The sequence below is a fragment of the Indicator indicator genome, chromosome 20 (assembly GCF_027791375.1).
Source record: "Indicator indicator isolate 239-I01 chromosome 20, UM_Iind_1.1, whole genome shotgun sequence".
In the NCBI taxonomy this organism is placed as follows: domain Eukaryota; kingdom Metazoa; phylum Chordata; class Aves; order Piciformes; family Indicatoridae; genus Indicator; species Indicator indicator.
This window is the reverse complement of record NC_072029.1, coordinates 57,515-71,931: the sequence shown is the minus strand read 5'-3', so window position 1 is coordinate 71,931 and position 14,417 is coordinate 57,515. Positions and strand designations below refer to the sequence as shown.

The 14,417-nt window shown below is 40.7% G+C and overlaps 1 protein-coding gene across 1 annotated transcript in view; it reads left to right on the top strand.

Annotated features, from left to right (window-relative positions):
- Positions 1 to 10,111: 10,111 nt before the first annotated feature.
- The window catches only part of VIPR2 (vasoactive intestinal peptide receptor 2), a 49,927-nt gene continuing 45,621 nt past the window's right edge, over positions 10,112 to 14,417 (top strand). The window contains exons 1-2 of the mRNA XM_054390025.1: positions 10,112 to 10,162; positions 13,037 to 13,139. Of these exons, the coding sequence (XP_054246000.1) occupies positions 10,112 to 10,162; positions 13,037 to 13,139 (154 nt within the window). The remainder of the gene's footprint in view (positions 10,163 to 13,036; positions 13,140 to 14,417) is intronic.

Below are 14,417 nucleotides of genomic sequence, written 5' to 3'. Positions count from 1 at the left end.
TCCATGTGAGATTTTTCTTCTCTGCACTAACGTTCAATTAATGTTAAAGCGAAACACAAATCCTTGAAAAACCCTTTTTATTCCTTTGGTCCTGCATTTACTTTTCTTTGTGGTTGACCCTACTGAGATTTTTAAATTCTAAGAGCTCATACCTTTCCCTAGAAAAAAGTTTTGTACTTTGGAAAATTTTTTGTTAGTTTCAGTAGCAAGTGTTATATGTAATTGAATCAATTATATTAGATGTTTATGGAAAACTCAGCTCTTCCTGTAGGATTTGCTTTGCTAGACAATGCAAGCTAAAATACATTTTCTTCTCTCTAGAGTAAGTGAGGTTGCAACTAGGAAAAAAAGCTATATCCTTTTATTCTAGTATGAGGAGACTATAAAGTCTGTCTGGAAAGATTAGAACAGTGACACATCCTAGATCAAAAGTGACATCCTGAGACCAGAGGCAGTGAAATTGGAGCTATTCAGAATAGAAAGGATTTGGAAAACAGTATTAAGAGAGTAAAACAAACACCTTGGGAGCTGGCAGCTCTTCTCATCAATGCAGTCTGCAAGATCAAGGACTGAGCTCAGAATATTCTGAACTAATACAACCAAAGCCAGCCATACTGCCATCATATCCATATGTGTCTGATGAGATTCAAGGAAGTAAATAGCCCTTGCTGTGTGCACAGAGGTGTTTTTTAACCAAGGCACCCCATATCTCCAGAATCTATGATTCTGCTTTGCTGTATTAGACATACCAGGCCAAACTTGTGAAGTATCCCACCTTCTCACACCAGCGGCTCCTTTACTCAAGTTACTTACCAATCCCTGTGGAAAAGGATATGTTCCCCAAAACTCACTAGTGTTGCTTAAGTCAATGACTTTCCATTTATTGATAAAAGTAACAAGAAGCTTTCTGAAGATGATGTTTATAGACTACCCCAAATCATTGCTGACATTGGTATGAGGATAGCTCCCCTACAGGAGGCAGTCTCTGTGGATATGCTCCTGAGCCAGTGGCGTTTCAGTCCTAACCAGCATCTGCAAAACACAGCCGTCCTTCACATGCTCCATGTTGAGTTGTCAGGAAACCTGTTTCTCCTGAGTGTGCTTTTGCCCATAGCATTACATTTCAGGGCATCATTATTTTCTTCCTCACGTCCTTTTGCAAAACAGTGTACTGTTTTCCTTTAGAAGAGTATATGGTCTTTTTTCTTTATATTCTACCTTCTTTTTGTTCTGTCATTTTATAAGGTTCAGTCTGTGTAAGGGGTGATGTTTAATGGACATTCCTCACATTTGTTTGGCTTAGGAGAACTCTTAGCTGCCAAGAGCTAATAAAGAGCATCTTGGAAGATCTTTCAGTTCTAGCTCTGACACAGGTGAGCCACGCTGCGACAGTAACTGACTACTAATGCAAATTTAGTTTTGAGAGTAGTGAAATACTGTGGGTCATTCCTGGCACACTGCAAGTCTTTGGAGCTTCTGCTGTGAATATTATTTTAAATTTCAAGGATGAGGGGGCTCCTAAACCGTATGAGGTATATTGTACCTGATTCATTTATGGAAGAAGTAGCATAAGAATCAATTTATTTGCCAAATAAAGTATCAATCTAAATGGATCTTTTTTTGTGCTCACTAGTTCAGGAACAGTGTACTATGGACCTGGCTAATACATGTTGCTAGTTTCCGACCTTTAACAACATCTTTTGAAGTTGATGTGATTTCAGTCTTCCATTTCACTACAATTACATAGACATCAAAAAGTGCTTAAGCAAACTTAAAATAGTAAATATATTCTCATAATAAACCATTCATAATCTTGCCTATCAACAAGAAATAAATGTGCACTTTAAACCAGTAAACTAACACTTGTATAAAGTGTATGAAAATCTGAAGAGCAAATTAAAACTAAAACTAATGTGAAAAATAACTAAAAGGCAGAGTTTTGGTGATACTTGCCTTTTTCCTGTTCTTTGTTTCTTTATCTTTCAGTTTCTTCTGACCTGGAAAGGAGTTAAATAAACAAATAATTTTCTTCATTTCTTCATCTCCCAGGGGATCACTTCTAATCCTAGATCCTGTGTAACCGCAAGTTACTAAGGATGATCCTGGAGAAGGAATTTGCCCTCTACCTGTTAACTACCTGCAGAAGAACCAGGAAACATACATTTTTATATTTGATCTGCTGGAATATAAAATCTAACACCATCAAGACTTCCATATTAATCCAACCCAACACTCTATTTCTGCAGCAGCAAACAGCAAATCAGTATAATATTTTGAAATCCAAATGCAGACAAAACATTGCACTCTCCAGGTAAGCTAGCATCTGGCTTGGCAAGTGGGACTTGGAAAATTACTTTACAAAGCCACTGAGAAAAAAAAAAGAGTGAAATTACTACCATATGCTATCTAGTGTTCAGTCAGTACAAGGTGGATAGACAGCAATGCAGAAAGGCTAGATGATAAAACAATAAACACTGAGAACATGGGTAGATGTCACTTTGATTCTAGTGACTCATCAACACACTACAGCTGAAATGCAAATCAGCAGCATAAGGTGGTGACTAGAAGTCAAGGGACAGAACTGCAGCAAAGACTTAAAGGATGTGTGAGCTGGGGGCTGTTTCAGTAATAGAGAAGTAAATGAGCATCAACAGGTAAGTTTATTATTGCATGAAGCCTGCTGTTAGCATTTGATCTCACAGTCTTTTGTGTCTTCTCATGCCACTATGAACTGAGATCCTTCTAGTGAGTAGATGCAGTTAGTTCAAGTATAATATAATTTGGAGCTCATTTACCATAGAGCAGTCCAAGCAATCGAAGGTCTGTGATGAAAGCTGTTTTTCAAACAAAACCTATTAACATTAAAGGTTTGTTACCAACTGGCATATGCAAATGCATTAAGAAAAGAGGGGGGGGGGGAAGTGGGATGACTAGAAAGGAAAAGTGTGTACTGTGTGTGCTCTTGCTCTCTTTAGACACAACTTCGACATTTCAATCCAGCCTAAAACCCCCCAAAGAGCAAACCTTAAAATCTCTGCAGACATTTGCACACAATCATCTTCTAGGACATTCTGAGCTTGTTCCTTTGTTTTAGGTTCTTGTCTTGTTTTAACTACTTTGTGCCTTTTGTCATCACTAACAATAATGGAAGTAATATGTAAAATATCATCATATTTGGAAAAAGATGACATTACATTCACCCCAGTCATTTTGCTCCTGTATAAATCACTACAGAAGTGCAAGGCGATAAAGTCTGAGAACCACTCTATTTCTACAGCCTGACCTTAATATTAAAACCTATGTCTGGTGAGTCAGTTTCTGTCTGTACTTTGACATTTGCCTCTCACTAATCATTCTGCACAATTCCATTAAAAACAGTATATATTAAAGCAGGGATATTAAATTTCTTAGGATTAATGCCCAAGTTTCCAATCCAAAATAGCATTGTGGCTGTGGAAAATTTGAACTGGCCTTTCAATCTGGGAGACTTCTTAGTTAGTTGCTGGCATATTTAGTTAGCGCTTATCATTCTTTAACATGTGTGATCCCTCACACTACAGCTATGACAAGATGCTTAACAAAGGAGGAGACTGTGCCATTGTTGTTCTGATGATCAGAAGCCCAGTCAGGTATATGCTCACCTTAAAAAAAAGCAGTGACTTACAGAAATTGTATGTTGGAGCAGTATTTAGATGGTTTCACAGAAATGCTTGATTGTGTTCCCAGATGAAGCCAATGAGAGATTTCAGAGTTAGATTCTCAGAGCTCAGTTAGCATCTATTAAAGAATCATCCAGGAAATACGGGGCAAGATCAGGCCCACAGACAAAAATTTTTTCCCCAGCAAAATGTAAGCAGCTAGGGCAGATTGAGCACTTTAATACCTCTGTTCAAAGCCATAGGTGTTCCCCATCTTTTGTGTAATAGGATCATAGAATCATAGAATCACAACAGTACCACACTTTGCCAGAAGTGGGAAATGTGGTTTTCTCGAGGCACTTAAGCCTGAGGGGTTTAACACACGACTCCTGACCGTCCAGTTCACAACTACGTTCTCTGTTCAGACATGCTCCATATGTCCTCCTGACGCTGGGCCGTTACACAGCCACTAATCTAGCAGTCATTTTCTACCCATCTAACAACTTTCAAACCCAGTAGCTCATCTCAACCAAAGAGAAATTATCAAAGATGTAGTTTCTAGAGAAGGAGAGCACACACATCAGCTCTCAGTGTTTCGTTTTGCAGACACAGAAGCCTGCTCACCCAGATGCCCATCTTTCTTCACCCACTAACAATGGCAGCCTGTGGCACAACTGCCCTGCCTTTTCCTACTTTTAAGATGTCTTCCGTTCAGCTTGGGCACCTGAAGTGGGTGATATTGATTTTTGTCTCTGGACCATCCCCATGGATTACAGGTACTCATTTCATCAACATGTAATTCTTTTGCCCTCCTGTTACGTGGGAAAATTCTTCTTGCAAACTTCAGCAATCTATTCCTGGTCAGAATGTCATTCAGATCACATTACACTGAACAATCAGGCTTCACTTACTATATGCTGTTGAATTTTTCATTTCATGGAGACATCAATTTTAGATTGTTTAAAATTTTCAGTAGACTAAAAATCAAGTTTCTCCTTTCATATCTCCTGGGCAAATTTGAGCTAAGCAATAGAAATCAAACCCCATGTTGGCAACTACATTGAAATCTCATCTCTCTCTTTCTAAAATTCTTTATCTCATTAGGCTGATGGTTATTCAAAGTTTTTAACAGAATGATGTTCTGGATCTCTAAAATATGCTGAGCTTCAGTCTTCCTCCCAGTGTGCCAAAAAAAAAATCCCATGGTGTAAGCAATATTCCAGCCTAAAGACACAAAAAATTAACAATCAAAACAATCTCAGGCTGTAAGTTACTCTGAATCACTGTATTTTTCTTGGCTCTATTCCAAGATTTAAAGTCATGCAAAATTAGCACTTAGACTTTTTCCTATGTTAATGCAATTTCTCTCCCTCTCCCTTTATAAAGATTAAGCATGGCCTGTTTTTTTATCTCTTCTTTAATCATCCTTTAATACAAGGCTTAATGTTTCATTTTTCCATTTCTGGAGAGGAGCCCAGTACAGGGTTACTGATACAAATATTCCCAGATTACCAACAAATGAAGATCCAGATCCAGCTTCTGCAAATTGGCCCCAAACCTGCTTTGTACCAAGAAAAGGTTCCATCGAACAAAAAGCCTTCAGAAAGCAGATCCTGATGGAGACTTTTCTTTCCCCTCTAGCAAAATTTGTGGTTGTTTTGAAAAGCTCCAAATGGGAAAATTTCTCCAAAAGAAGTTTTCTTCTTTTGTACTTCTGCCCAAAATAGCCATATTTATGATGGAAAATAGAAATTTTCTGCAAACATGAGCACTTTGTATAGAAAACTACTTCTGTGTGAAAAGACAAAAATTCTGGGAACCAATTTTCTACAGAATAGTTATTTTAATGGAAAAAATTGGAGAGCAGTTATCTACCAGAAAGTAGGACGGGAGCTTGGAAAAGACCTTTAGGAGATCCTGGTCTGCTGTTTGCGCACAAGAGCCACAGTACAAAATCCTTTTCACTGGCTAATCAAGTTCTACCTTGAAAATTGATTTCTTTCTCTGCCCTCACTGTTAAAATATTTGTCCAGAAAAGCTACCAGATACCAGTCTCTGCATTTACTCCCACCTGGGTTAGTCCATCTGTTTTTTTGCCAAAGTTCCTTTAGTCAGCATAGTTCCTTTTCTGATGACATATTACCTCTCATTTTTTTTTTATTTTAACAAGCTATAGAACCAAGCATTCTCTAAATTCTTAGCTCTACATTTATTTGCTCTGCACCTGCTGAATTCATCCTTCTTGACTGCAGGTTGCTCAATTTATATGGAATACTCCAGATAAGAACTGACCAGTCCTTTGCATGTTACCTACCCTCATTGTCTTTCTAACTCTACAGCAAGTATCTCTCCCATATATCCTAAGATCATACTTATTTTTCACAGCCATATCACATGAACACTCAGATTTGCCACACACTGTCTTGTACACACAGGACTTCCTGCTCTTGCCCTTTAGCTTATGGTGGAAACACTCATTTGTTGTTCTTTAGAATATGACCTTCCATTTAGCTTTATTAAGTTCCCAATTTATTTCTGTTACTTTGTTTTCAACTGATCCAGCTCTGTAGGATATCCAGGTATTGCTTACTATAGACAACACCTTAAGTCATCAGCAAATTTTGTTTTGTCAAAACTGAAATTAAGTACTAAAAATAATAAAGTAAGACCTCAGTCTGACCTCTGAGTAATTTCACTGCTATTTTCTTTTATCCTCCTTTTACACAGCTGCATTATTCATCGGATTCATTTAACTACATTTTGGCCAAATAGATTTTTCACTAAGATCTATCATTTCAGTTTTAACCAGTAATTTCTATAGCCCGGTACCAAATGCTTTACTGAAAACTATCTAGAATAAATCTAATGTCTTGTCTTTGTGTAGAAAGACATTTTCTTACTTTTTCTTAGTAAAGTATTGGATTAAGCTGGTGCTGACTCCTCCTGATAAATATTACTTGTATTTTATTCCAGTTTTCAATTGTCCTCTCTTCTGCATTTAGTCTTCTCTACTTTTCTAAAGGCTTGCCTACCACTTAATGAGTTCAGTTTTTTCTTCAGTTTGTGATATTTGCCTCTAGAGTTTTGAGGCGGTCTATCTTTTACTTGAGATTGTACCAAAAACTGTTAGCAGAATAAAAACTAACCATTCAAAAAAATAATAGGGGCAATTTTGCTCCCATTGTATCAGAATAAAAAATAATTCATTTTTTCAGTATAAAAAGATTTTACTTCTTCATGTCCAGAAAAAGACTCAAAAATCACTAATTAAACCTGAAGCTCTGTAGCAAATTCAGATCCAAATGGCACATACACTAAAGTCACAATTCCAATTCCTTTTCTTGGAAACCTTCTCTAACATCTATTTACATGGCTGATGAAACCTTGCCATAAATACTTGGACTGCAGGAAAAAAAAAAGGCCTTAACAAAATGCAGGATGACAGTAGAGAGTTAGCTTCTTCATAGGCCTGATCAAAATCACATCAGCTACTTACTGCCAACACTGTGTACTTGAGGACTCTGAAGAGACAGACATCCAGGCAGAAGGTACTTATAACACTCCTGGCATGTACTGTTCCTTGGTACCCAGGCTTTTCAAACAGCTGGAACTGGAGCAAACCTTTTGGATCCTGCATGTGCTGTGGGAGCAAAGAGCTCGCAGTACCTTGGCATTGCTTGACACTATGTCCACTAACTGCTGCTGAACTTCCTATTTCCACTTTTACTGCCCTTTCTGTAAAACTCGGGCCCTGCTGATTGAGAATTTTATCTGTTTCAGGTAAACTGTATTTACTTTTTTACGACCTCGGTTGTGACAAGGAGATGAACTTCTCTTTGTGTTTGGACTCCATCCTGTTGCTCTGTCTGTGCAGCCCTTCTGTGCCTCATGGGTAACTCTACAAAATCTCCTTGTTCTCTCCTTAATTTGACAGCTCATTCTTGTAAATGGCATCAAATCTACAGTGACTTGTGAAATATACACAGGTCCTTGGTTCCTTCAAAACTCTGTCCACTCTGCTGCATAAGAGCATCAGTCTCATTTGTATGTATCTCTAGATATCAATGGCTGGGTTAGTTCAATTCTTGTTCTTTTTTTCCCCTCTGCATGTGCTACAACAGGGCACTGAACTGTGCTATGCTGAAGTGAAAGGAACTTGAACTACGTTTTCTGGGCTTCAACCACCGATATTTTGTATTGTTTTCAGGGAAAAAATAATCACTTAGCTAGATCTAAACAAAAATATTAGCATTCGATGCTTTTTATTTTCATCTGATGCCTTATGTCAAAGAGTCACTGGGAATGGCAACAGAAGAAATGGTGGAAAAAGAACAATGAATTTTCTTTTACTCTAAAAGTGCTGATTCTTTGGGAAAAAAAACAACTAACCAAACAAAACCCCACAAAAATCTGACTCTGGACAATCTTCTGCTAGAACAGATGCACATTTCAAAACTTCTTTGCTTGTTCTGGGATATGTAGACTGCATACTACTCAAGACATTAGTTTCTGCCATTCCACAGAAGGAATACTGATGACAGTTCTCAGGATTGTTTTTATACAGAACGTTAACACTAATTTGTTAATTGGTTTCTCAGGCTACTCAGCTTCAACAGCCTGATGAATCATTTACTTGAAGAATTGAACACTGAGTTTTGGTGTCCTCAGCTGCCTGGGCAGTCCAGCTGGTTGACAGTCTGCCTTGAGAGCCCCTCTCTATGCAGGCACTGCTGTTGGCTTAACTGCTGAAGGACCCGAAGAGTCCTGACACATAAAAGTTCTGCTCATGAGAATGACTGCAGTCTTAGCAGGATGTCAGTCCTATAAAGTGCAAGAAATCACTTCTAAAGAGAGAGAAGGATTTTCCAAAGTCTTGTGATGATTATAAGGCATCAGATTCTTGTGAAAGAAAATATATGAGAAATGGTTTTGAGATTACAAAATTGTGAGGAGCACCCCCAGACTGCATGTGTTTACAATAACCAAAAGCCCAAAGAGGACACGGGCCTCAGGAAGCACAGGGGTTGCCCTGTGTAGTTCTCTGTTTCCAAGAGGCTTGACCTGAGAGTCTGCTTGGGAATCTCAGACCTAGAAGCATAAAACCATGTTCTTCTCCAAATCAGCTGTTCCAGCAGTAGGTGCAATTTGGCATTTCAATCCATTTGTTGCATACAGATCAAAGTCAATTCACAAGGGTACTATTTTCTGTTACAGTGAGAATATTTTAATTACTTGCTCATATGCCATACTACAAGAAGTTCTGTCTACATTCATGTTTCCCTCTGCTCTCTGTATGCAGGTTATGGCACTGCTTTTTAGGGTTTGTACTATTTATTTTTAGTGATATCACAGAGATGGTAATCAGATCTTTGTTCTCAATGCATTAATTTTTGCAAAAGCATTAACATGTTTTTCCTAGAACTGTCCTTGGTTGTGCTCACAGCTGGTTATTTTGAGTGGCATAATGCTATATAGGAAATTACTATGCTGCTTGCTCAGGCACTTTTAATATGTAGTACTGAAATGACAGTGCAGAGTAAAGATGACTCTAATTTATTCTTATTTTCAGCTAAAAGCTAGCACATACTCTGCTGTTTCTGTAACAAAAGGCACGGGCTAACGTGAATGTCAATATGTCTTGTGAGACAAAACCAAGACCCGTGCTTCATGTAAACTGCCAGGCATTAACATGTCTTAAACTGTCTGTCGTCTGTTGATACATCAAGAACACCAGCTTGGGGTAAAGAAATATTTTGTAATGTAGCTGTCAATATGCCCTTTGATGAGACTCGTCCTGCCAGTGATCCCTTCACTTACCCTCCTTCTGTGTCTGGCTTTTCGCGTGCGTCTGATATGGGGAAACCCTGCTTCGTTTCACGACCGAAAGGCAACCAACCCAGTGCTGGCACTGGTACGCCGTCAGAATGGGCACCCAGGCCCCTGTGGACGGGTATGCATGCGAAGAGGAGGCTTCTCCCGAGGTAGGCTGAGCGAGGTAAATGCCGTCTACGACCCGCCAGTAGCCCGGGGAGCTCCTGCGAGGCGCCGGGACGGGCGGGGGCATCCCGGCTGAAAGGAACGACTCGCACCTCTTGTGGGGGGGTGGGGACGGGGGACGGGCAGACGCGGCAGGGAGAGGGAGGAGGACAAAAGCCCCGAGGAGCGGGGCTAAGAAGAAGCAAAAGGGAAGAGAGCCGTCGTCTAAAGGAGGACCTGAGCGCGGAGTGGCAGCGTCGCGCCGAGAGCCCGTAGACGCCGGAGCCCAGGGCAGCCGGGTGGCAGGCTGCTGGGAGCAGGTGCAGGACCCGCCTACAGCCGCGGGGCGGCGGCTCCGCCGGCGGGCGAGGGGCTCGACTCAGCGCCCTGGCAGCCAGGCGGACCCCGAGCCCTATGGTGCCGCGGCGGGAACCGGCACCTGCTCGCCGCCTTCGAAAGGGGGCAGCGGAGAACACCGGCCCCGACGCTTGGCTGGCATGAGCAACCTGCCGGTCCTTCTCCTCTCCGTCTGCTGGAGCCTAGGGCGGGTAAGTCACCTTATTCTCACCCCCAGACCCAGAGAGGGGTAAAAGTCGCCCTTCCAGGCTGTGGACAGGGTGACCTCTTCGCCTCTTCCCGTTACTCCGGTTCTCGAGGTTAGCGGTTCCTTCACGGCTTTCCTCGTTCCCCGGAGCTGGGAGCTCCGCGGTAGCCTGTAGCAGGTGCGGAGACTCCAGCCCCGTCGCCCTCGCTTCAGGAGACAAGTGACTGCCGCCCGTCGCGCTTACCGGCTGTCCTTGGGCGAGGCGCTCCCAGGGAACCGGCCCCTCAGCCCCCGCCAGGTTCCCTACCCATTGCCCCTCCGGCGGGTCTCGGGACAGGCTCCCTGGCCGCGCGGCCGGGCCGGGGGCGCGGGCGGCGCAGCCCCGCGCTCCCGCGCGAAGTTCAGGGGTCGGTACGGCGCGGAGGGCAGCTGGCGCCGGGCCGACTGTCGCCGCGTCACTCGTTCCCCCCTATCTTCCCCGGCAACCGGTGACCACCGCGAGTTTGCCGAGTTCTGACAGAGGGCTGCCTTGGTACGGTGTAGAGGGTCGCTGGCGATCGTAACGCGGGGAGAAAATCCTGCAGGATTAATTTCTCTTTGATACGTGCAACCAGATAACAGCGTGAAAAGCATTCAGAATAGTAAAGCCTTCACGTTTAGGGCGTCTGCTTTTTTTGCTGTAAATTTTAAGTAACAGGTCATTGCCGCCGAAACAAGGGAAATTATGCTGAAGGTAAATGTAAACTGGCGGGTTTCCATCTAACTGTGCACCTTTACTATGCATAGCGCACATGGTCCTGTATTCAGTGATTACAAAGGCTAACATTCCCTTGGTAAAACACAGGGAAGGATGGACGAGTACCAGCCTTCAAAGGTGGTGAGTGCCATCAAAACCCATTTTGGGGTTCTTGATGTGTTTTGGGATGGTCGGTGCCACGTAGTTTTGAACCCTAAATATCTTTCTTGGTGAGGTGCATCTGAACGAATCAGGTGTACGTGGTAGAAGCACGTATGTTGTGGTTTGGCATACATCCCAGGTTTGAAAGTAATATGTGTTTGCCTTTGTACTGACAGATTTATCTTCTCAAAGTAACCTTTAAAATTAGATCACTGATACTGGGATAGTTCTTGGAAGTAGGAGAGAGAGAAGTCACTTTGGCAAGTTTCTTAATTGCAGTAGCTGATTTGATTTATTTCTCAGTTAACATTTCTATTTACTGGAATCTACTTTCTAAGACTCAGTAGCTGCAATAATTTTTGATGAATAGGAAATCTACTTTCAGTTAGCAAGTATTTGCAGCTGGAAAAAAATCTTAACAAACCACTGTGTGAAAGGAAAAAGCCAATTAAAATATTACGTATACATGGGACATTATTTTATATGGGAACTGTCTGGGAAGTGGATAATGCAAAACAAGCCACAGATGTCTTCAGTATAGCTCTGAACTTCCTATTGTAAGTGCTAGACATTCTAATTTATGATAAGGATCTGTACAAATTTAATTCAAAAATGAAAACCTATCTGCCCTGAGAACATATAATTTCAGTAATCAATATAGAGGAAAGATAGGGACAAGGAAGTAAGGTTCTGCTGGTGAAACGAGACATTTGGAGAGGAAACAATTTTTTCTGAGTTTTTGTAACAGTTCCTGCTGTTACGCTTATGGCTGTTACACTGAATCTTTAAAAGCTGTGCAAGTGGCTTGCAGAGCTGCAGAGACTGCAGAATAATCTGGTTTTCAGACCTAACTCAGGGGCTATGATCACAGCTTAATTAAGTATTGCCATTACAAAAATACAGTTCCATTAATCGGAGATTATAACCAAATTCTGTTATTGTCTCTTAAGAAAGAGTGAGAGAAAAGAGAAACTTAGAGACCACCCTTTCCTTGGTAAGACAAGTGTGAGGATGACTGATGTACTGCATATTCACATTTTATTTTATTGTAACGTTACTTCATATGAGCTAATCTCACTGATCCTTTAGCCAAGCCACATTTCCTAGTTTCCCACTAGAAATGACCCACTAGTCATTTCTCCCATGCAGGCTCTTAGGGACTCTACATGTTTCTCTATTCCGCTATGTGATTTTGGCTTACTTCTGTCCAACTCTGTAGGGGGTGGCTTTTGGATTTGTTTTTTTGGTGCTTCTTTTTTTTTTTTCCCTTTTTTTGTTTTCCCTCTCCCCAGTACTGCTACATCCCTGTCTCTTCCTGTGAACATAACACTTTCTGAAAACCAAGGAACAGGGCTGTAAAAGAGAAAAGGCAATAGTGCTTTCATTTTTAAGGGAGGGGGGTTTTCTTTCTGTGTGGTACTTGCTTTAATCAAATAATCATGCTCTGGGACTCTCAGGAGATTAAAAACAAACAAACAAACAGCAAAGGCATGGTGGAAAAAAGAAGAAAAGCAAAATGAGCATGTCAGAATGCAGTTTCATTGTCTTTCAGATTCTGTGATTCATATTAAACTTTCAGCTTCATAACTTAATACAAAATCAAAAAAGTCAGTGTGTTCATGTTCCTGCTTCCGTTTAGCTCACATTTTTTTTCTGGAGGAAAAAAGTTTCATAAAAAGATACTGGTGAAGGCACTAGAAAGTTAAATACGTAATAGTAATTAATTGATTAAAGACTGTTGGCCTTAAAATCCTGCAGGAAGGAGCTGGTGAATGCTCTAGCAAGTTATTTTGACATTTAATTTTGAAAAGTTGGTGTGTGAGAAGCTAGAATGGGCAATGACTGTGTCAAATGCCTAGCACAGACTTGGGCAAAACCAGTGCCAGGTAGTTGTGGCTTTAATTATTGGTAAGTTACACCATTCACAAAGCATTTTAATTTACATTTAAGGACCCTGGCTTGTTTGTTAATTTAACACAGGTGAATGGTATTCATCCAGAATGCAGATTTCAGCTGGAAATTCACAAGGAGGAAACAAGATGCATGGAACTTCTAAAGAGTACAAAGCCAGTAGACTACAGAGGTAAGAAATGATAAGCTGTAACATGGAGACAACTGGAATATTCAAGTTTTTTCTCCATTTACTTTCTTTGCTGTTGTGGTTGCAGTTGCCATATTTGTCTGTACTGTGCTTACAATTGTCTATATTTTAGAGTTTATGCAGGTTCTGCATTAAAGGTACAGCTGAAGCTGTAGCTGAAACCAGGCCCTATGCACATACTCAGTGGGACATGTTCTCATGGTTTAAGCTGTTGCTGCTAGTATTTTCTGACTGGCAGAGAGGTTGTAGGCTGGTGATGACAGGATCAGCAGAAAGAACAAGTCTGAGGAAGAGTTGAGAGCCTTGGATTTCAGTGAGGTTTATCTGAAAGGGAAATTTTATGTTGAAATGCAACTGGATGTCCTTTGGCTTAAAATACAATTTTAATTGTTACAAAATAGTGCCACATCTAAGACTAATAATAGAATTTCTGTTGTTTAAATGATCTTTTAGTCACATGAAGTATTTAATTCCAAATAGTTCTTAAAGGCCTAAACCTGCCTATTGATGTAGTAGTCCAGGTCTGTATCATCTCAGGGTAACTGGGCTCCTTGCAACACCACAGCGTTTGCAGTGCAGTTGTTTTCCTTTGGCTGAAGGAGGTGATACATAGTGTATTTGTTTTATTCACATTCAGTTTTTGAATATGCTCTGCAGATGATGGTGCGGCCGTCTGTAGTGCTCTTTCAGTATAAACATGAATCCCAGCTCCTGATGTTTTCTTCACCTCTCTCTGGATTTAAATTTGTAGCTCCCTCAGTCCATACTCTGATACCACTTTTTATGCAATAAAGAAATGAAAAGGATCAGAGGCAGTTTATATTTTACTATAATTTCTGCTTTATATTAATCCACGTTAATTAGAAAAATTACAGTAAAAGTGAAGAATTTACATGGATATCTCTTCAGGCAAAATCTTTCTGCAATAATTCAATTACCTTTAGATTATTTACTTATTTGAGTGGTGAAGAGTGATAGCTGTTACACAAATAATACTGGTGTGAAGCCACATGGAGAAATAATTACTAGCCCAGCTTAATGAATTAAATCTTGAATTAATAAATTCACTGTTAGCTATTATGTGGCTTTGCAACTTAAGCTTTCTTCAAGATTCACTTCTGTTGTCCAGATGCTGAGCTGTTTCAAGGATATCCTTGTGATGCACACCTGTTTTACTTTGGGTTCCCTAGGGGAAGAAAGGTTTCTGTCAATGTTTTCTTTGTATTCTCTTTTCACTGGAAAAGAAGTGTCTCCTGAAGG